The sequence below is a fragment of the Chaetomium fimeti genome (genome assembly GCF_033439085.1).
Source record: "Chaetomium fimeti strain CBS 168.71 chromosome Unknown B0H64scaffold_8, whole genome shotgun sequence".
In the NCBI taxonomy this organism is placed as follows: Eukaryota; Fungi; Ascomycota; class Sordariomycetes; order Sordariales; family Chaetomiaceae; genus Chaetomium; species Chaetomium fimeti.
In genome coordinates this window covers 326,534-347,996 of record NW_026944336.1, presented here as the reverse complement: position 1 = coordinate 347,996, position 21,463 = coordinate 326,534, and the positions used below count along the sequence as shown (strand labels likewise).

The 21,463-nt window shown below is 55.4% G+C and overlaps 6 protein-coding genes across 6 annotated transcripts; 4 read left to right on the top strand and 2 right to left on the bottom strand.

Moving 5' to 3' along the window:
- Positions 1 to 370: 370 nt before the first annotated feature.
- Positions 371 to 1,143, bottom strand: B0H64DRAFT_408062 (uncharacterized protein). The gene has a single exon (XM_062804609.1). The coding sequence runs from the start codon at positions 890 to 892 to the stop codon at positions 632 to 634; it is 261 nt and encodes an 86-aa protein (XP_062655312.1). The 5' UTR covers positions 893 to 1,143; the 3' UTR covers positions 371 to 631.
- Positions 1,144 to 1,160: 17 nt separating this feature from the next.
- Positions 1,161 to 2,725, top strand: B0H64DRAFT_468523 (uncharacterized protein; the record flags this gene model as incomplete). Its single annotated transcript, XM_062807757.1, has 5 exons — positions 1,161 to 1,226; positions 1,285 to 2,012; positions 2,070 to 2,095; positions 2,145 to 2,239; positions 2,292 to 2,725. Exons 1-5 carry the CDS (start codon positions 1,220 to 1,222, stop codon positions 2,723 to 2,725), a joined length of 1,290 nt encoding a protein of 429 aa, XP_062655311.1. The 5' UTR covers positions 1,161 to 1,219.
- Positions 2,726 to 3,857: 1,132 nt separating this feature from the next.
- Positions 3,858 to 6,356, top strand: B0H64DRAFT_468519 (uncharacterized protein; the record flags this gene model as incomplete). Its single annotated transcript, XM_062807756.1, has 6 exons — positions 3,858 to 4,020; positions 4,093 to 4,748; positions 4,820 to 5,419; positions 5,534 to 5,735; positions 5,790 to 5,990; positions 6,056 to 6,356. 6 exons carry the CDS (start codon positions 3,858 to 3,860, stop codon positions 6,112 to 6,114), a joined length of 1,881 nt encoding a protein of 626 aa, XP_062655310.1. The 3' UTR covers positions 6,115 to 6,356.
- Positions 6,357 to 7,123: 767 nt separating this feature from the next.
- B0H64DRAFT_366146 (uncharacterized protein) lies at positions 7,124 to 9,406 on the bottom strand. The gene is made up of 2 exons (XM_062801896.1): positions 9,142 to 9,406; positions 7,124 to 9,067 (listed from the first exon to the last, which is right to left on the bottom strand). Exons 1-2 carry the CDS (start codon positions 9,174 to 9,176, stop codon positions 7,390 to 7,392), a joined length of 1,713 nt encoding a protein of 570 aa, XP_062655309.1. The 5' UTR covers positions 9,177 to 9,406; the 3' UTR covers positions 7,124 to 7,389.
- Positions 9,407 to 9,607: 201 nt separating this feature from the next.
- B0H64DRAFT_348076 (kinase-like domain-containing protein) lies at positions 9,608 to 12,725 on the top strand. Its single transcript, XM_062801380.1, has 4 exons — positions 9,608 to 10,055; positions 10,110 to 10,325; positions 10,396 to 10,805; positions 10,864 to 12,725. The coding sequence occupies exons 1-4, from the start codon at positions 9,765 to 9,767 to the stop codon at positions 12,455 to 12,457; spliced, it is 2,511 nt and encodes an 836-aa protein (XP_062655308.1). The 5' UTR covers positions 9,608 to 9,764; the 3' UTR covers positions 12,458 to 12,725.
- A 6,404-nt stretch (positions 12,726 to 19,129) lies between these two features.
- B0H64DRAFT_366141 (major facilitator superfamily domain-containing protein) lies at positions 19,130 to 21,397 on the top strand. The gene is made up of 4 exons (XM_062801895.1): positions 19,130 to 19,877; positions 19,951 to 20,135; positions 20,212 to 20,602; positions 20,657 to 21,397. The coding sequence occupies exons 1-4, from the start codon at positions 19,360 to 19,362 to the stop codon at positions 21,084 to 21,086; spliced, it is 1,524 nt and encodes a 507-aa protein (XP_062655307.1). The 5' UTR covers positions 19,130 to 19,359; the 3' UTR covers positions 21,087 to 21,397.
- Positions 21,398 to 21,463: the final 66 nt, after the last annotated feature.

Genomic DNA, 21,463 nt, shown 5'->3' with positions numbered 1-21,463 from the left:
ACTGCCTGTTATCCGAAGTCCGGTCCCTTGCTCGCAAACCTGGAAGGCACGCTCCATTGCATCCTGTCATCGGCGCTAATCTATGGCAGGGTTGGCGACTGCCGTAACAGGGAAGGTGCCCTGCCAGTGCCTTCCAACCGAGAGGGAGCTTGTTCGGATCCCAGGGTTCCCGCGTCGGTTGCAATGGAAAACTCCACTTTTGGCCCAGAAGTTCGCAAAAATTCCTCCGCCAAAAGAAGTGCGTGTCAGACGCTCATGATTCGCCCTTTCAAAGTTCCCGAACCTTCCCATGATCAATCAATGCGACCTTGCAACATCACTGCAGGGAGTCGCGGAGTCAGGGTTGCTGCACCGCCATCCGATGTGGATGCGATGCGATGCGATGCGATGCGATGGGCGAATTTCAAATTGACTGTCGTGACTGTCTCGCCGTCAAACTTGTTGGACTTCCTGTGAGTACACTACTGTGTAAGTTATGTGGTGATCCATAACATTGTGCTGGCAGCCAAAGGAAGGGAAACTCGCCGCGGCGGGCTGCCAGGGTTCCATTCTTCTGACGCAGCTCCCTTCCGCTGGTGAGTTGCCCAGCTGCCCAGTGTACCTAGGTAGTTATCTCACTGTTCACATCCCATCACTCTTGTACTCCATCGTTAACGGGACTCGATAACGAAAGGTGCAGTGAGTTTGGCCAGGCACCTAGGCACTCATGTGGGACATCCACAGTAGATCGAATCAGGAGACACCAGGGCACAAATAGATTGTCCAATAGCCAAGAGCTTATTTGTACGGGCAGTTTCTCACCAACCTGTCCTGCCGCGATGCAAAAATCGACTTGGCAAGCAGCTCGCATCTCGGCGATCAGCAACAAACTGGGAGCGGAGGTGATTGACATAAGCCCGCCTTTTCCCACTGCCGGCTATAAGCCTTTGCTGTTTTACTGTTGGCGGCCAAGCTTTTACCATCTGTTTGATGCATTGGCGATCTTGGTGCAATGCCGTTGATGCAGAATCCATGGCCTTGAGGTTTGTTTGCGGTCCCGGCCGCTGTAGATCAATTGGGAAGTGGGTGTTATATGTATAGGAGCGGTTGGGGCAGGTTTCAAAGCCCGAGTGCTTTATATACAACGCTGGACAAATTGTAGATTGCTCGAACTTTATACTATTAGCTACTCCTCAGCCAACACGGCTCTTGAGTACTTCGTGCCCAATGGCGGTAAACGATGGCCAGTAAGTGCACTATCGCAGCGTTGCCATTCCCGACCACTTCCTCATATTTTGTTGACAGTGTCTCGATTCCAAGCATTTTATTGTTTCCTCGTCTTGTCTCCCCTCTTGACAGCCGCCCTCCAGACACAATGCCCCTGGAATCCCACCATCCCGCCATTACAACCAGCCGGGAGTTGTGTTTTGCCCATAGACGACGGCACTCCCATGCAGGTCCTTAACACGAGTAGAGAACTACCCTGGACCCATCCACCGTCCTGCGTCATTCCCAACTCCGCCGCGTCCGCCGAAAAGTTCTGCGTTTACTCTTCCTCCGCTTTCAACGACGGTAGCGGCATTGCCATCATCGCAGACCCGGAAACGGCCGCCGGTGTTGCAGGCACCGTCCAGGACCCTTTGCCAGCATGGCGTTCCCGCCAACATCTCGCCCGCAACGGTCGTTTGGCAACTGAGACTGTTGACCTACCGTATGCCGTAACCCCGATCCCAGGAAAAGGGCTAGGGGTCGTTGCGACGAAACGCATAAAGCGGTTCGAGACGATTTTGAAGAGCTATCCCGCTATGATCGCCGACAGCGAGTTTCTTTCTCTTAGGAAAAAGAAAGCTGTTGTCGACGGCCCTCGGCTATTTCAAAAAGCGCTCGATCAGCTGCCGGACAAGGAGCGTTTTCTCACCATGTCCAGGAGTGAGGAGGAACATGTCCATGCTGTCGAGGATGTGATCAAAACCAACGCTTTTGCGATTATCGTGGATGGTCGAAACATGAAGGGCGTTTATCCAGAAATTGCGGTATGTATGTTGGTAACCTTCGCACGTTTACGTATGTGCTGACCGTGATCAAAACAGAGGCTAAACCATGCCTGTGACGCAAAGTGAGCATTGTCAGTGAACTACCAAAGATAGAGACCTGAAGCTGACCAGTTCTAGCGCCTACAGCAAATTCACCAAGAAGGACCTCGCCATGTCGGCCGTAGCAACAAGGGACATCGAACCCGGGGAAGAAATCACAGTCAGCTGTATGGACCCATGCGACGTCACCCTTCCACCAGCCACTAACGAAGACAACAGATATCCCCCTAGGAATGCCAACAGCGCACCGAACTCGAGCCCTCAAAAACTGGGGTTTCAACTGCACCTGCAACCTGTGCTCAGCATCGCCCGAGGCCCGAGCAGCGTCAGACGAACGACGGGAGCGCCTACGCGAAGTCTATCAAACCATACAGCACGAATCGACCAGCTACAACACGCTAGTGAAACTGACCCAGGAACTGGTCGACTTGGCCCAGGTGGAGGGCCTGCTGGCAAAGGTCGGGGAGTACTATCAGGCTTTTATGCGGATTTACTACCGGGCCGGTGATGCCCAGACGGCGAGGAAGTACGGCCGGACATCGCTCAAATTGGCCGAGATCTTTGCGGACCCGGAGGGCGTGCTTTGTACTGGGTTGAAGGGGGATTTGGAGCAGCTGGATAGGTTGATACAGGGGGGGGGGGGGGGGGGTTAGTGTAGGGGCTGGGCGAGGGTAGCCATGGGAACAAGCTAAACGTGAGGGTGATTGCCTTGGGAAACTAGAGACATGACTGGGAGCTCGACCGCCGGGGAAAGGGTTCCATGTTGCTGTTGCTGGGCTAAGGTACCTGGGTAGCTCTCTCTATAACAAAATGTCTGACAAGAGCCGAGCTTAGATCTATGAAAAGGCAAGAAACAAGAGAGAGGGGAAGATAAAAGCTGAAGAAGAAGGCAAAAATAAGCTGGTCACGAGCCAAATCTGGGCACACAAAATTCCCATTTTCGTTGCGAGTCCTGAGCTCCCCATCTGGCAGGCCCTCAATAAACCCTTGCGGCACCCTCTCCCACGCAACCTCCAGGGCAGCTTCCACGATTTTGACACCCGCATCGTTCTTTCTCCGAGGTGGAGATCCGGAAAGTCTGTCGCAAACTGGCCTTCATACACCTCCAACGTGTTCAATGGGCTTGAAGTCTAGGCTGTGGGGAGCGTGTTCTCCAAGTTGAATTTCATAACAACGCGTGGCGGGTGAGGGGGTGATGAGACAATAACAGTTACTTTCTACGAATGACACCTGCAGTCAGGAACACGATCATCTGAGTGTCGTGTTTAAGCATAGGTTTGATACGTCTCTGGCACAAAGAAGGCGGAGTCGTCCCCCAGAGCCAGTTAACAAGCAAGCGGGTTTCGCCGGCAGGCATCTAGGCCTAAGACAGTCCAGCTGAATCGTAGAATTCAGCTAACATGATTTGTTGCGCGTCAAGCGGGAAAGCAGCGGCGCCTAGCCTTTGATCGTGGCGTGACAAGTGCAGCTGGGTTCCCATGCATGGAGGAAATTCGGCCCACCTGCCGATCACTTTGAGACATCTGATGGGGATCAAGCCAGCAGCGAATAGTCAGAGTCGGTGCCATTTATTGTACAGAGTAACCTGGTCGCCCTTTTTTTCATTTACCGCGAATCCCGCCAAGTTAATGGGTGTCGTCGCGCGCGGCAAGCTGATAAAAGAGGCGGCGCAGATTCCTGAGTCCAGTATTCTTTTTGTCCTTCTCACGTCACTCTCGTTGTTAGCCGGTGGCAACCATTCAATTCACTAGTGTTGGAGGCACTTATCGCCTCGACTTCGACGCCATGGAGCAGCTAGCCCAGACTGACCGGCTTGCAAACTACGAGATCCCAGGAGGCGGGCATGGAGGGCCGAACACGCCTGCCATTACAGACGGACCGGTACTTAAACGCGGGGCCAGACTTGTTCCGGTGCCTGGGGAAAACAAAGGGAACAGTGATGGTCCAGGTAGCTACACATTGCCCGAGGCGTAACGAGGTGGATGCCTACCTAGGTAATGCTGACACACTAGCAACCTAGGCTTCGAGTATGCCGAACACTGTTACATGGGAGACGCCATTGCCCTGACTCTTTCCGACGGGCGCACTGTGACAGCCAGAGACCACCCCTTCACCCTGGAAAATGAGCTGAGCGTTACCTACGGCCAAATTAACGCTCTCGCGGGTGATTTCTACGGCACCTCCGACCCCATTAGCGATGGTTCTGACGACAACAGTCAACGCGACCGCTTTACCAGGGCCTACATGGCTCTCGCTGGAAAAGATTCACGACAGCCCAAAGAGGCGGTTGAAATTCTCCGTATCCTGCAGGAAGAGGTTGACGCCGTCAATGATGCCCTTGCTAAGCATCAAGATCCGTCGGTGGCTTACAATAGCCTCCCCGATGAGACCGGGACTTTCGACCGTCTCACTAGTTCCCGCTCCGAAACACCCAAATATACCGACCTTGCCAGGATAAACTGGGATCACTTTGGCGCAGATGCCCGGACTGCGTATAACGCGGGCCACTCGGCAGCCATCGACGTGGCTGTCCGCGGGGAACTTGAAACGGCTTACACTATGAATGCTTTCGCCGACCACTACTTGGAGGATTCATTCTCGGCAGGCCATCTCCGCGTTCCACGTCGGTATCTCCACTCGAGCGACTATGTCTCGTTTGCTGATTTGTGCACTAAGGTTAGAAACTTGAAATGAAAACGAGACCCCGGACGTGTAAAACCACAAGGCGAGCGCTGACAGCATCACAGCTAATGCACGACGAGGACAATGCCATCGGCCTCACCGTCAGGAACCCAGCGGGCGAGACCTGGACGGCCTACGGCGACAAGCGGGGCTTGGACCTGGCCAACGACGAGAACAGCAAGCGCTGCTCGAGAGCCCTGCAGGTATCCGTCGATGAGATCTACAACGCGTGGAAGACCAAGACGACGCCTAGCAAGGCCAGCTACGGAGCGTGGACACACGCGCCGACGCTCGAGTCCGCTCTGGGACCGCAGACCCTGGCGCCGCTTTTTCAGGGCGAGAAACGGCGCGCTGTTATTAAGAATCGCCGTGCCTGGGCCTTCACCAGCAACTGGAGCTTCATGGGCACATTTATCGAGTGCTACTGGTGGAGCGGCTGGTGGAAGTACCCAATCACAATGGACGGACCGCACCATACTCAGCATGGCAGCGACATTGCCGCCACTGCCACTGACCCGACGAAGTGCAAGATCTACTGCCAGGACACTAGCGGTGTGATACGTGAGTACACTTTTGACGCGGATTGGAAGGAGACAGAGACGACGATTTTCAGCGCGAAGTTGGGCACCCCTTTGGCTGTCGTCGGCTGGGATTCGGGCAACGAGGTATGTACTCTGCGCCATCTGATCTGCCTGCCCCCTGCCCCCTCTCCCCGTCACCCTTTTTTAGCGTGACGTGTCTACCCAGATGCAGATCCTGACGTGAACTGCGCGAGACAGGTCCGCGCCTACTGTGTCTCAAACGACGGATACCTCGGCGAATGGTGTTATTCGTCTCGAGAAAGCAGCTGGTACGCCGGCTTCCTCACCGGCTCAAAGTTCGGCATTGACGACTTCGGTGATGGTACGCGTTCGAGTGCGGGGCTTGCCGCCGTGTCCTGGTCCGACGACACTGGGCGGCATATCCGAGTGTACGCTCGAGGTATGGTTTCAACTCCGCCATAGCTTCCATGTCACGTATCTGACAGATGACTAGACCCGGACTCTGGTAAAATCCAAGAATACCGCAGCGGCAATCCCTGGACAAAGGGGTCGACACTTCCATCCACCGCGACACTGGGAAGCAGGATTGCCGCGGCATGCTGGCAGCAGGATGACGGAATCCATATCCGGGTGCACTACCAAACCTCTTCCGGAACTGTGGAGGAGCACTACTTGGACGGAAGCTGGTCTATGCGTAAGCAGATAATACATCCCCGTAACGTTATTCATTTGCTAACAGGGATACAATCCGTGATACAGGCGAAAACAGCGTCGACGCGTTGCCATACGACAGTTCGATCGCCGCCGTCAGGTGGTAAGCCCAACAGTTTGGAAGGGATTCTTCGGCCGTGGGATGAGAGAAAGGGAACGAGCTGAGATTCCATTACCACCAGGGGGTCGATCTCAGGATTTACGAACAGCGCCGCTCGGGGGTAAGACGTGGGTTAGGGGCGACTTTGTTGGCTCTTAAGCTTGTGGGCATGCTGTGTTTGGATGACTGGGTGACTACCTATGGCAGTTGATTATTTCTCTAGGTAGTGAATGTGTTCGTTGGAAGCCCTTATCTCAAACATCAGAACTCGTAGGTTCTGAGAGAACATTGATTCGTGATGAGCACTGATTGCACGGCCTTCACGGACTCCCCGACAATTCGGTAACACACAGTATAACTGAATTATGTTGAGTGATTCATGAGGTGAATCTCATAAATGTCTCACCATACTATAGTACCATTACTTAGCTACTAGTAGTAATTACAGGGCCTAGGCCCTGTAATAGTAGATAATTTAGTAGGTAGGTAGACTATTATTATTGTAGGAACCTCTATATTTGCTATCTTAACTATAGAGCCGCACACCCATACCTTTTCGCGGATCTTCAGGGGAATGTTCACTACATGGAGAAAAACATGTTATAGACGTTCCACTTCCAGGTAGAGCGAGCAACTGCATTGCCGTCGACTGCATCCTCGTCGTCGACGGCTGATACTACATGCACACCGGTGCGTGGCCTGGGCCAGGGCGAGCTAAGCCTCCCACCAAGTTCTAGCCCTTGCCCGGAGGTATCCACGATGTCACAGTCTCCAGTCAAAACGAGCGCGCCATGAACATCTAAAAAGGCCCAGACCAACCCGATCAGCAACCCCTAGTTTCGCTCCGGACGGGGCGAGACGCGAAGCATTGTGTTGGCCAGCTTCTGACGACCACTTCTGCAAGAGCAAGGTGCACCGCGTAGGAGATGCGGACTGGAAAGGAACGCTAACTAGCGACTGCAGAATAGACGACTGTGGGAGCCAGACAGGCAGCAGCTTGGTCACGACGATGACATCGGAGGATTGTTGCCATAGTTGCTCTTCTATATCCAGGCCAGCAGCTATATAATAGAAGGCCTGGCACCCTTTGCATCCTCCAACTGCGTACCTCAACGACGTGATCCGCCACTGCTCGTTCCATCACTCATACCGGTTCCTATAGTCACGGGTATTCCTTGGCCGGCTATGCTGCGCTCAACTACCTACCTAGCCGACCAGTTTCACTCATAGCGGAACCATGGAGCACTCGTTCCAGTCGGCCACTGACCACTAACGTCCAGTATTATACCGAGATCTCATCCAAGGCCTTCATAATTCCCTCAATGAAGCACAAGGCTGTAGCGTCGTCGCTTGCATCGGCCGCCTCGGCGCCGTCAAAATCCTCATTGTTGTCATCCAAACATGTCAGGCACGACAGCACGACGCGAGCATACTTTTCGCCCATGCGCGGTGCCAGCCTTGCCTTGGTCCGCTCGACGAGGTAATCCTTCAGCCGGAAGGCGACAGCATCAAGGAAGCCGGCACTGCCATCCTGTCCTGTGCGAGCCTCGGTCGCACGGAGCCATTCCTGGAAGTGGTGGTATGTTCTTCCCAGCTTGGCCTGCGGCGGGCCGGCCACCTCAGCCTCGGTGGTGTACTCGACAAAGGACTCCCACAGCCCAATCTCGAGCAGGCACACCCCAAGGCTGTAGATATCGTGGTGCATACGGTACTTCTCGGCTGGGTCGTTGCCCTGGCGCAGCGGATGGCGGTAGACATTGCGGTCCCAGCGCATATCGCCGGCCATGATGGTGTCGGCGGCGCCGCCGCGGAAGGCGTCGAAGCCGACCAGGAACACGGGGCTTTTGGAGGCCCGCATGCCCTCGACCCACAGCACCGACTCGGGTCGCACGTTCTTGTGCACGAAGGCGAACGTGTGCACGTAGCTGACTGCCTTGGCGAGCTCGCGCGCCATGCCCAGCTTGCGCGTCAGCGAGATGTGCGCGTCCGAGTTGAGCAAGAGCTGCCGGAGCGACCGCAGCATCTCCACCTCGACGCCGTCCGGGATTCGAAAGACGAACCTGAAGCATGTGTAGTCATGCTGGTTTGGAGAAGGGCTGCGGGACCTCCTGCTCGGAGCTGGGGGACTCAGGTACGGAGGCTGTCGGTGACCGGGTGCCGCGCTAGACGATACGGGTTTGTGCCGCGGCACTGCTATCACTCCCTTGCAGTTGAGCAACCCAAAGGCAAAGGCGTCGGTCTGGGCGAGCTTAGTTGCCAGCACGCGCACATCTCGCCCGATATCGCGCACTCGGGCGGCCGGCCCAACTTCGACCGTGTCCAGGATGTACCATCTGGGGTCATCTCGCGCCAGCCGCCCGACCTTCACGGTTGAAAACTGGATGTCATGCCGCTCCATCTGTGACTCCTTGTGGAAGTCGAATTTGATCTTGGAGGGCTCGGTCGCGACCACTGTTCGCAAGCCCGCGGCCACAGCGAACGGGTGCCTGGCCGCGGTGGGACGCCCGCGGGCCTCGGCCTCGGCAACCCGTGCCTTGGCGAGTTCGCTGTCAATGATGGGATTTGCGATCTTCATTAGCAGGAACCAAGAGGGATCAAAGCGGGCCTTCCACGCCTCAAGGTCGATGATGACGCTGTCCAGGGTCTCCTTTTTCCATACCCAGGACGCCTTCTTCGCAGCTCTCGAACCAAAGCCCCACAAGCTCGGCCGTGCCAGTGAGGCCCTCCTATTAACGGTCTCGAGCGTGTTCATCGCCAGCGTCAGGCAGAGCGAGAGCTGGCGCAGGAGGTCATCCATGATGCGACGCATTCCATCGTCTATGATGGGCGCGATGCGCGACATGAACTCGGCTTGTCGCTTGGTGCGATCCCAGGTGCTGTTGACGATGACAACGCGCTGCTCCACCTCGCCGTCGGTGTTCTTCCACGTTTCGCATATCTCAAGCACCTTGTCGCCGAGTCTGTCATGGGCACCATCAGTCATCGAGAAACACCACCGACTGAACGTTTGGGAAGGGAAGGGTGTCCCGCTCACTCAAAGCACGTCATAGTGAAGGCGAGGATATCCATTCTGTCGCTTTGTTGATCTGTCGGCCAGTCGCTCAGGTTTCTACCATAATTATGTCCTCGATTGTCAAGTCCTTTTTAGAAGCCTCTCGGGATGTAGATATGTACACAGTACCTATCTTCGGCTTGGTTGGACGCAATGCTCCCGTACGACATGAGGACCCCCGAATGATTGCTAACACCGCACATCAAATATTCCACCAGGACGCGGACCACCGGCTGCTGATTCGCCATGTTACGAACTGCATACCCTCCTGCACACAAGCGGTTCCGGCGACCGAGTTTCCTTTCTCGGAAGTATTGCAGCTGCTGTGCCGCTGCATGTGAATGGTCGCTTTTCAGGCCGACGAATCAGGATATCGCGAGCGAGGGACTGGAGTCGAGCGGGATGTGATCTCCCCCCCGTTGCTGGAATTGCCGCCGGGCGGCTGTGTCTCTGGATCGGCAAGGCATACTAATACACGACGGGGAAGGACACCGCCTACTTCGTAGTTCGTACCTACGCGGCGGCTCAACACTTGGTACTCGTCACAGTACTCCGTCTAATACTCCTACTCCTCAGCCTCCTCCGGGCATCCGGCCATTGGAAACATGGATGAATTTCTAAGCGATTCTCTTCGCGCCTGGAGGCTAAAGACGCAACACGAACCGAATGGCGATCGGTACCATGAGTCGCCGGCGGGTACCGAGGTTTGGAGGCAGAGGGAAAAGCTGGGGGGTGGGTCGTTCGGAGTCGTCTACAAGGAGGAATGTCTATTGGGCCCGACGCAGAATGCAGTTCGCGCCGTGAAGCATATCCCCAAGTGGCAGCGCTCCTTTTCCAAATCGTCGCAGCGGGAGCTTGAAGCCCTCATCACCTTTTCCGATGCCCACGTGCCCGAGGTGAGCAGGTACCGATAGTACCTACACTGTCACGCATTGCTAAACAAGACACAGTACGAGCAGCACTTTGTCCGTTGCCTTGGCTGGTTCGACGATGCCACGCATCTATACATCACCATGGACTTCATAGAGGGTGGAGACCTCCAGAAATACATCAACATCCAGAGATCACTCCCGGAACGCGAGGCTGCCTCCATCACGGCCCAGACTGCCCGCGCCTTGCAGTACATGCACCAAAGGGGCTTTGCGCATCGGGACCTCAAGCCGTTGGTACGTTCCTGCGAGGCTCTTTAGCCCCTGTTGATTTGTGTTCCCAACGCACGCTGACGCGGCTCCAAAGAACATCCTCGTCTCAAAGCCGGGCCCTAAGTGGCATGTCAAGGTTGCCGACTTTGGGCTCGCCAGACACGTAGACGGCACCGCTCCGGGAACATCCGCGGGCACTCACGGCTACATGGCGCCAGAGCTTTTGGACTCGTCCGAAGGCTACACTTCCGCCATCGATGTGTGGGCGCTTGGAGCTGTTGTGTTCTGCATGCGGACGGGCTCGTCTCCTTTCCCAAACCCTTTCGATGTTTACGATTACAAGAACAGCCAAACGAAGTTTCCAGCCCGCGCATTGGGTAGCTCGAGTGGTTTCTGCATGAATTTTGTGCTGGGTGCTATGACGGTGGAACCTGGGCGACGTTTTACCGTCGAACAAGTGCTTGCCCATGACTGGCTTACCTTCTACCCAGACTCAACCGATGAGTGAGAAACAACGCCCGGCGTCAGAGTTGACATGGAACGTGGGCTGACAAAGGCGTAGTCTAGGCATCATCGACACGGAAGCGACAACGACGGCTCCGCCTAATAGTACCTGGGATATCCAACCCGCGAGCGCCTGGTCAAACACATACAACGGCGACTCGACCGTGCGGCGGTCGCAGATGCAACCGACCGTTATCCCCGTCCCGGCTCCCGCCCCAGGAAGCCGCTCACAACATACAATCAGATCGAGGACCCAGTTGACGCCAGCCAACGCTCTTCAGAACTTCCATCAACGGTTACCGCCGGCCCCGGCCGCCTCGCAGTCAATCAAGGCTGGGACGTTGGAGCCTCCGACGGTCACAAGGAGGCCTGTCAGCCCTTACAGACCGTCTCCGCCGGTGCTCAGTCGGCCGCCCCCGGCGCGGGCCGACACGGCATCAACCACAACGAGCTCGCGAACGGAGACCTCGGATGAGCCTGGCTCGGGATATAGCACCGTCACTAGCATCCACTCGCCGCCCGTTTTACCCCCGGCTCCCAAGAGTACGACTTCTACGCTACAAATGACGGCGACTGCCTACCCAAGCCAGGTCTGGGATCGCTACGAGCAGCACACCGTCATTTCACCACCCCAGTTCAAAACGGCACCGCGGACAACCCCAGCCAACGCCATGAGCAACGTGGCCACAGTCCAAGCATCCACCGATGCCGATCCCTACCTGACCTGCGGGACCTGTAACAAGACCTTCAAGCAACGCCCTTACCTTCTAAGCCATACAGGCGCGACAGGCCACGAGCCACAGGTTGACGACAGTCCCCAGGCTCAAAAGGATGAATCGTCAAACACTAGTAGTAATACGCAGACTACGGGCAATACAACGGCGGCAGCGGAGGTGACCCAAGCCTCGACAGACCCCTACCTGACCTGCGGGACCTGCAAAGAACCTTTCAAGACACGTAGCTACCTTATGGCCCATGCCCGCCTGTTGCGCCACCTCCCAGAGACTGGCCACAACCCCCAGGCCGAAGAGCGGTCGAGTACTACTCCAGCTATCAGCAGTACAACTTCGGACCGTCAAGCCTCGGCCAACCTATATCTGACCTGCGGAACCTGTAACCAGACTTTCAAGGACCGCCAATACCTCATGCGCCACGTAAACAAGAAAAGTCACGCACCGCGAGTGCGTATCAACGACCCGCGCCTGACCTGCTTGGCATGCCACAAAACGTTTAAGCGTCGTTCAGACCTGTTCGAGCATATTACAACGTCGGGACATGCGCGAGACCTGGTCACAGGCGAGCCCGAAGTTGCCGACCCCTATCTCACCTGCTTGGCGTGCCACAAGACATTTGAGCGTCGTTCAGACCTGTTCGAGCATATCACAGCGTCGGGACATGCGCGAGACCTGGTCACGGGCGAGCCGGAAGTTGTCGACTCCTTTCTCACCTGCTTGGCGTGCCACAAAACGTTTAAGCGTCGTTCAGACCTGTTCGAGCATATCACAGCGTCGGGACATGCGCGAGACCTGGTCACAGGCGAGCCCGAAGTTGTCGACCCCCATTTCACCTGCTTGGCGTGCCACAAGACATTTCAGCGCCGTAGACACTTGTTCGAGCATCTGGATGCATCGGGGCACTCCCGAGACCTGTAGATGACCAAACGGGTTACCTAGGTACCGACATTACATCATCCTTTTGGACAGACTCGATCTTTGCAATATTTGCAATAATTGCTCTCCTATCCTGTGCTACGCCATTTAAAGCGAGATCTCCGCAGGGGACTGTTGATAACCGCGTCCGCTCTCTTAGCAACCTGATATAGTTTTAGATAAAGGGCTCAACTAGGTACCTAGGTAGGTACCTAGTGCTTTCTGGTCAGCCTAGCAAGGGTTCTTTTAGAACATCCACAATGAAGGCACGTTGATCTTAACAGTCTTGTCATGATATTCAACTCATTGAAGCAATTCACCATGTCCAATGCTCTGCCGTCCGCCTTGATACCTATCCAGCGTAAAGTAATCCTCTTCGAAGACAGCAGCCATCTTAAACCACTTCAAACCGTACGCCTAGCCAGATCGTGCGCCGCTGTTGTAAACCCCTTTGGGCAACCCAACGAAAGGCACCCGACGCGAAAGGGTTGTTGAGAGCATCGTAGGAGAACGAGGCAAGGTTAGAGTCATTGTACCAGCCGCTGTCGAATTGTCGGCTAGTAGGAGTGTCGAAGGAACGGCTGTGAACATAGCCGGTGCATCGTGATAGCCCCAAACCCTTGGACCACTGGTCGGAGGTGTAGGAGGTCCGGGGAAGGTCGCGCCCGCAATAGGCACAAACGCGACCTACTACAGTATGGTGAAAGACGGAGTGCCAAGGGAGGACTGCCGAGGAACGACGGCGATGTGAATTGAGGAAAGAGCGGAAAGGCACTACCTAGGTAGGTACTGATTTGGGTCGAAAGGACATTGGGTTCTGCCAATGACAACCAGCAGGTTCTAGGGTTATTCGGCTCCAGCTATTCCTATTGTTCGTTCGATAAGCTCTACGGACACTAGCTCCCTATCCATGATTAGGTGGTTATTAGGCAAATGTACCTTAGTTAACCAGGCAATTCATCAGCACGACAATTAAACGGCGGATACCGGATTCACAGCCCAGATAGGTAGCTATATGTAAAAAGATTAGCCAACTAGGTACCTGGCGGCGGCCGAGCTCAACAACGCCGACTGGCGCAAGGTCTACATGGAAAGAAATCCCAAGGCGGATTGCCCCGCGGCAGACAAAGGCACCGTCACAAAGATGATCTCCGCCCTCGAGACAGCCTACATCGACCTGACAAACAACGATAACGAGGCAAGCAACGACAACTTAGGCAACAAGGCCCAAGACGCCGACAACTTACCGGCTCAGCGGATAGGAGACAAACCGATCACAATAACTCCAGCGACTAGCGTTGTCCGCCTGACAGCTGCTGACTAGAAGGAACTCAATATATTGGAGGGAATGATCTCCCCGGATTGGAGAGATATAAGCAACGCAGAGCGTATATACAAGCATACCCGAATTCACCAACTCAGACATCTCGCACTTACACCCAAGTCCTAGGAAACCGTTGCCGAGACCAGCACTACTCGGGAGACTGCCGCCGAAATAGCCAACAACAAACAGGCAAACAACAACCATATCGCTACCGTCAGCACCGAGGATATAGCTTTTTTCGGCGGAACATTGAGATCGGCCCTTACCTATAACAGTTATACAGTAATCGAGAATTTCTGTAAGATTCTCAACTTCAGCCTCCGATAAGGAGGAACCCTAACATTTACACTAATAAGGGGACAAATCGAAATCCTCCAGTACGTATCGAACGGACTGACGGCAACAAGGCGGACGCTGCAATGGTAAATGTGACGGTTCAGCAACTCATTGAGGTGGAATTTGAGAACCTGAAGCAGCATGTCAGCGACCTTGAGGCGAAATGTGTCACCGAGGACTTCCAGGGCTTCCAGACACGTATCGATGGAATGGTTGAAGAGGTACCTAGTTTCATTCCTAGCAGCTAATTATACCTAAGCTCTTACCATAGGTACTAGCGCTGAACCCTCCTTGTAAGTACCTTAGCTACAGAACCTTTATAGGTTAAAAAATTAAAAAGCACCTTGAACTAAGGGAGCAAAATGGTATCCGCAGGAGTGGGGGAGTAGAGGTAAGATCACCTGACCCCCGGGTAGCTGATCTACCGGACTTTATTGTTCTGGCAGCTTGTTCCAGCTGCTGAGGAGGCGTCCCAATTCCCGCTCCGCGGTGCGAGCTATGAAGCTCCCCAGCGTCAGGGGTCGTGGCGGGTCCACGACGCGGAACTTTACGTTGGAAACGTCAAAGAATCCGAGGCGACTCTTGGAGGAGTCCGAGGCCTCGGCGCGGCGAGCCCTTGCTGCGAGGTAGAGTCGGGAGGGAAGAGCCGTATATTACGAAGCAGATCGGCGTGTGTGCTAATTTGAGACGGGAGCTTCGCGAGGGGGTGCCGTAGAGAGCGTGAGCTCCGTGGGCCGTAAAAAAAACTAAGTGTTTGATGTGACGAGAGCCTGGGTACGTGTGTCAAAGTGCTCGGTGTCTGCAAAACTCGTCGAACTTTGTTCCGTGGCTCAACCCTTGGCGGAACAGAATTCAGTGATATTGCTGCTGTTCCTACCAAGGCTCCGACTAACGAGACGCCGGCCTTGCCTGTAGATTCTGGACAACTCTCATGCTGATACTACCCGCAGTTAGTACCTACTCTTGGGTACCAATGAAATCGAGGCGGATTTCCGGGCGGATATGGGCTTCCGACACACAGCTAACTTTAAAATGTGACCACTATATCCCGAATTAAGGCCGATAATGCGACTGAGTCGAGATGACTGAAAGACATCCCAGCCTCGCAGCTTTTTTTCAACTGAGGTGGGAGGATGATTACATGTCCACTGTGCCTCATGTTTGTACCAATGGTTTTTTTAAGGTAATGTAGTTAGCTGTTTACAGCGTAATAATGTGGCGATGGAGATGTGTAGGCCTTGAGAGGATAAACTGACGAATATGTGGACTGCTCATTGTAAGGTCCGAGAAAAGGATGGAGATTAGACAAAATTAACATTGGGTCACACTATAGCAAACCGCCCCAAGAGGCAGTCGCTGCATGAGTTGGAACAACCCGGGCTGGCGGCGTTCAAACGGCCCTGACCTTATTTACGCTCAGCAATCTCAAGTGGCAGAGCTAGTGGTGTTCTCCTTTCTGTTACCTATCGAGGTTTTTAATATTGGGGGTTTACCCTCGGTGGATGTTTGGGGGAGTCTTGTCATGGGTTGTGAGTATGCCCGTTATACCATAATGAGAGTAGTGGCATTGAGAAGTGAATCATTGCTCACCCATTAGTACTTACTGCGAAAGCCATGCTGTCGTCAGAGGATGACTGGAACCTGTTCATATATGTATTCATCGGCATACAACGCCATACACAAGTAATCACTCGGCAACTTGACCCTCTGATGACAGACATCCAGCGGTCTCTGTCACCTGGGATCCGACCGGGCGCGACGGAATCTGCAACAGAATGGACTGGCTTCCTGGTGCGCAGCAGGGTCACTTTCACGGCACGCTCTTGGCTTGCAGATGGGGTTCTGGCCCGCAATGCAACGTATTTAACCGACGGTACGTCTAGGCCGTGGACGCAGATTGATTAGTTATCAGGAGAGCAATGGAGATTGAGGCTCGGTCGGGTTCCTCTCAGTGCAACCCTCATCTATCCACTGCCCTGGGGAAATCCGACATCCAGGTTTTGCCGTATGTAGCACAAGCTGGGTTTGATACTACAACTGCGGTCGCAATGTCAACACCAAAAGGCAACATGCACGTCGGAACTGGCATGACAAGGTGGGTGGGCGAGGGCAAGACGCGCCATGGCAGGTCAGCTTCAAGAATTCGGCACTTCTTTTGCAGGAAGCCTCTGTGGAAGAGACAGGTGACTGCAGGACCAAGGCTCTTGGAAACTCAAAACAGCCACGGCGAAGCACCAAGCCCTTGGCCGCGGCAGTGCAGTGCACAAAGTCGAGAAAACCAAACCCCAACGACCATCGCCTCGACCTCACTCGGTTGAGAGGAACGCAGCACGGTGATTGCAAGACAAGGGCACAGCATCGAACATGGCTGGCATTGTTGACCGCTCGCCCGGGATCTCGTGGGCGCAGAGTCGCAGCGGACAAGACATCGCGTCCGGCGCCCTGGGGGCGGTTGGGTCGGTCGAGGGCGGTTCATCGGGTGTCCTGCCTTTCCTGGCGCTGGGCGCGCGCGTCGGATGCGGAACCCGCGCCCCATGTCGACAGTTGGACAGTTGGTTTGATCTTGTCGGCAGTCGCAAGGTGTTCCTGTTTTCCCCTGTATGTACGAATACGCAAAGTAATGCTGCTGTTCCTGGTTTTTCGGCTGGACGGATCGCCGTTGTAATCACAGGGTTTGTTGGCCGCGCGAAGCTGACCTCATGCATTCTTGGCTTGGCCGCCGGCAGAGAATGTGGGCGGCGGGAGGCGGGTGGGTTGTGGTTGGTGGGAAGGGGGATGATCCGGTCCTGTTTGTCTTTTCTCTTCCTGGTTGGGTTCGGTGTCGAAAAATGAGATCCACGGATGGGCGAGGCTCGGCGGTCTGGGCACTGCGGCCTGCGAGGGGAAAGTTGGGCCGGGAGAGATGAGGGGAGAGAGGACCAACAGATGCCAAGTCTCTCCAGACCCCCCTGGACTGTATCAAGAACGAGAAACACCCTGACGGACTGGCTGAGAGGCTGGCGAGTAGGACGAGTAGGATGAGAAGACGGGTAACTCGAGCGGACCTGTTTGGCCCCCTGATGCCGGTGGGAAGGGATATGCTTGGGCGAAGAAAGGGAGCGGAACTGGGAAAGGTGAAGTTGAAGGCGTCATTCGTAAAAGGGGCGGAATCCACAGTTCATCCAAGCTTCCAACGCTCTGGGGAAATTATGGGCTGGGCCACTCGCGAAACATGGAGTGGACCCTTCCCCAGGTTTGTGGGGAGAGGAAGGATGACGGGAGGAGCATGTGAGCCGACAGCTGGCATCTGAAGTTGGCATTTTGTGGATGTTGTCCCTCAGGTTGGGAGAGAAAGTGGAAGAGGAGGCTCGTTTCCCTCTCCTGTTTCCAACATCCTGATGTCGCAGCTGCTTCCATTCCTGCCCCCGTGATTGGCCCTGGTTCAACTTGCAAGCCAATTCGGGACTGGCTGAAAAGGAACACCCCGATCTTGGGTTCTCTCAGCCCCCGCATGTTTTCATCACCCAGCTTTTAAGTTCTGCTTGTTCCACACCCAACCTTGAACAGAAAATTGATGAGACCGTCAGTAATTAAACACCATTTAACGGCTGAATAGAACGTGCCCCTGCAGCGTGGCTCTGGACTGACATCAGCTACAGATATTAGGTACCTTGGCTTCCTCGCCAGGTACGGATGATATTTTGATTTTTTAGGTCTTCGTTTTCGCCCCGCGTCCCGGCGAGCTAACGCCGTGGCGCTATCGAATCTCGATCGTTTCATTCCAGAAGCATTCCAGTCCTTCGGCCCCACGCCTTAGCCTCCCTTTGCCCGTTTGCCCCCCTGACTCCCTCTTCCTTTACTGCGGTTACGATGTGGCTGCCGATTTGGCACGGACTGCGCCAGGACAGCTCTTCCTGCGCTAAGAACGTTGGCGATAGCGCCTGAGGATTCTTGGTGGACGTACCGGCGCCTTTCCTATTCGAACCTCCCCGAAGACGCCACGCCGTCCATGCCCAGACCTCACGCCGCTGGCTGAGGATTTATCCATCTGCCCGAAGGCTTCATCCGGCGCGCCGTTGGAGGCAGCCACGTGCGGGGATGAAATTTTGGCTTTCCTTGGTGTTGTCCTGGGCGAAGCTGGGCGTGCTGGGCGTGCTGGGGCATCGTGGAGGAAGACCGCCGAGATAACAAGACGTTCGCGAACCGCCCAATGACAGGGTTCTGTCCTGGCCAAGCCGGACGTGTTGCACAGATCCGGTCCCCTGGCGGCGCCTTGCGTACGCCGCTGAGTGGTTGCTCGGTCCAGACCCGTGTCGAATCTTGCAATCCCACAGAAGCCAAAAGAGAGCCGAGTCGCCAAGTGCCTTGGCATGCACCGACGGATTGGCTAACCATGGGCGACGCGGAGGGTTTCCCCCTGTTCCCACTGGCTCATCTGGGATGTCTGATACCTGGACTGCTCAGCACCTCTTACCGCCTGCTAAAGGGGGAAAGCTGACAGAGATACAGTGATGTTTATGGACCAGATAGGAGCCCGTCTTGGCAGCTTATCACAAAATAGCTGCAGTAAACACTGCCAGTGGGCAACAGGCAGCCCGCTGATCTCACCTTCTCGGGACGAGCATCGGACTAAGAGACGCTTGTATTCCCCGACAAGCAAACAGGCGAGTCCACCCAGCCCCCGGGTTTCTCTTATGGCTGAGACATGCGTCTTCGAGCTGGGCACCGTGGCTCCCCACTGAGCTGATCCATCCTTCGGTCCACCGCCGGCGTACCGTTGCATGGTAAGTTGGGGTTGTTGTCTGGGCGTGGACTCCACCGGGGACTGCCAGGACAAGCGGGCGGAACTCCGGGGTAGTGGAACTCATGCCCTCGAGGTGCCCCAGACATACACCCTTGACCATACTGGACAGGCCGGGATCTGCATGGTAATTGCCAACCAGAGGATGTGACGTGCGGTTGGGCGCTCACTGCATCGTGACCTTCCCGTGTCTCACACTTGGCGTTTTCTCACCAGAATGTCCCTACTTCGTACAGCCAGCCCCCTCCAGTATAAGTTGGGGGATCTGCCCTCGCCTGCCCTGCCCCCCCCAGACCCCCTTCCTCGTATGAACTGGCCCGCCCATTATCCCACGCCACCCTAGAAGGCGATACGCAGGTCTCACTATCCGTATCAGCATTGCGGATTCAGATTCTTTGCGCTTCTCACCAAGAAGAGACCACGCCAGAGCGCGCGCTGCTTTAACCACAACACCACCCACTTGCTATGGGTAACCCATCCGAAGTAGCAGCACCCGACGTGCCGACAACCGAGTCCGACAGCGTCACCAACGAAAAGACCGCCCGCAAGGCATCATCCCAAGACGATAACATCAACGTCGAAAGCGCCGGGTGGGACGAGAGCTCCACCCGCAAGCTCATCTGCAAGGTCGACCTCACGCTGATCCCCTTCCTAGCGCTGCTGTACCTGCTCTCCTTCCTGGACCGCACCAACATCGGCAACGCGCGGCTCGACACGCTCGAGGACGACCTGGGCCTCGACAAGAACGGCCTCCAGTACAATGACGCCCTCGCCATCTTCTTCCCGTTTTATGTTGCGGCCGAGATCCCCTCCAACATGGCCATGAAGCGCTTCCGTCCGTCGCTGTGGATCCCGAGTATCATGGTGGCTTGGGCTGTCTGTACTACGCTCATGGGTATTGTGCAGAACTATCCCGGGCTGATGGTCTGCCGCTCTGCGCTGGGTCTTGCCGAGGGTGGTTTGTTCCCCGGTATCACTTACTAGTGAGTTGCCCTTTTGGTTTCGCTGGGCGCTGGCCTTAGTCGGGAAGGATACGCTAACCACTGCCGGGGGTAGCATCACCATGTGGTATCGGCGTCATGAATGCGGTTTGCGTATGGCCATCTTCTTCTCGGCCGCCACTGCTGCCGGTGCCTTCGGTGGCCTCCTCGCCTTTGGAATCATGAAGATGGGAGGCGTGGCCGGTCTTTCGGGTTGGCAATGGATCTTCATTCTCGAGGGCCTGCTGACCTTTTGTGTCGGTATGTTAATACAGCCCAGCACGTCCCTGTTTGAACTTGGATGTCCAGACGACTAACCAAGCTCCGTCTCTTCCAGCCATGGTTGCGTACATGGTGATGCAGGACTACCCGGGAACGGCCAAGTTCCTCACCCAGGAGGAGCGCGTGGAGGTGCAGGCGCGGCTGAAGCGCGACCGGTCCTCGCTGGCCGACGAATTCGAGATCAAGTACTTCTTCGCGGCGCTCAAGGACTGGAAGATTTGGGTGCACATGTTCATCACCATCGGCGTCTACACCGGCCTGTACTCATACTCGCTCTTCCTGCCGACCATCATCAACGATCTCGGCACCTCGACCAGCAAGGAGATGTCCCAGCTGCTGACCGTGCCCCCTTACGTCGTGGCCTGCATATTCTGCGTCAGCTCCGGCTGGTACGCCGACAAGCTGGGCAAGCGCGGCGTGTTTATGATTGGGTTTATGGTTATTGCGTACGTGTTTCGGCTGACTGGTTGCTTTATTGTACGAGACTGACCCTGCTCTAGCATCATCGGCCTCATCATGCTCATGTCCAGCTCCTCCAGCGGCGTGCGCTACACGGGCTGCTTCTTCCTCGCAACCGGCATCTACCCTAACGTACCTCTCGGTGTGGCGTGGAACGGCAACAACATCGGCGGCTCCCTTAAGCGCGGCGTGGGCATCGCGATGCACGTCGGCTTCGGCAACCTGGGCGGTACCATCTCGGCGTACCTCTTCCTGGCCAAGGACAAGCCGCGCTACATGCCGGGCTTTGCCACTCTGCTAGCCTGCCAGGCCATGGCCCTCGTGCTGTCCGTGTGGATGCACATCTATCTGCGCCGCGAGAATGCTCGCCGCGACCGCGAGTACAAGCCCCCGAGCGAATACACTGAGGATGAGAGGGTTGCTGAGCGCGAGAAGGGCGATCTGGCCACCTTCTTCCGTTATACCGTGTAGAGAGAGGTGGGGTTTTGGGTAGAGGCGCGTGTTTTCGTGTTGTTTCTAGTACGAGGTAGAATAGCTGCTATTATGTGGTCAAAAAGTCCCTAACGTTTTTGTTTACAACCCCCTGAGGGTAATCTACCACCATATAGGTGTTCGCCTCGCCGAACCGCCGTGCTATCCAAACTAGCAATTGGTTATATCCGTGCAGTACTCTACCCAAATATATCATGGCTGTACACCGGCCTGGCGACCCGTTTTGCAGCCCTCTAAGTTGACGCAGTTTTGTAAGGAGTTGCAGCGTTGACTCCCTTTCACAGACATGTAAAGTGCGCATTCGCCTCGTATATCCAGTATGCTGGCTCCCGTCTTTAAATATTAAAACAATCAAG

What these genes read in the sequence shown, in the direction of transcription:
- B0H64DRAFT_408062 (XM_062804609.1), bottom strand. Translation starts at nt 892, where the DNA reads ATGTCAATCACCTCCGCTCCCAGTTTGTTGCTGATCGCCGAGATGCGA.
- B0H64DRAFT_366146 (XM_062801896.1), bottom strand. Translation starts at nt 9,176, where the DNA reads ATGGATATCCTCGCCTTCACTATGACGTGCTTTGA. An exon ending in TTCACTATGACGTGCTTTGA is followed by an intron (nt 9,068 to 9,141) that starts GTGAGCGGGACA and finishes TGCCCATGACAG; the next exon opens with ACTCGGCGACAAGGTGCTTG.
- B0H64DRAFT_348076 (XM_062801380.1), top strand. Translation starts at nt 9,765, where the DNA reads ATGGATGAATTTCTAAGCGATTCTCTTCGCGCCTGGAGGCTAAAGACG. An exon ending in CCGATGCCCACGTGCCCGAG is followed by an intron (nt 10,056 to 10,109) that starts GTGAGCAGGTAC and finishes AACAAGACACAG; the next exon opens with TACGAGCAGCACTTTGTCCG. An exon ending in TACCCAGACTCAACCGATGA is followed by an intron (nt 10,806 to 10,863) that starts GTGAGAAACAAC and finishes ACAAAGGCGTAG; the next exon opens with TCTAGGCATCATCGACACGG.
- B0H64DRAFT_366141 (XM_062801895.1), top strand. Translation starts at nt 19,360, where the DNA reads ATGGGTAACCCATCCGAAGTAGCAGCACCCGACGTGCCGACAACCGAG. An exon ending in TTCCCCGGTATCACTTACTA is followed by an intron (nt 19,878 to 19,950) that starts GTGAGTTGCCCT and finishes TGCCGGGGGTAG; the next exon opens with CATCACCATGTGGTATCGGC. An exon ending in CCTGCTGACCTTTTGTGTCG is followed by an intron (nt 20,136 to 20,211) that starts GTATGTTAATAC and finishes CGTCTCTTCCAG; the next exon opens with CCATGGTTGCGTACATGGTG.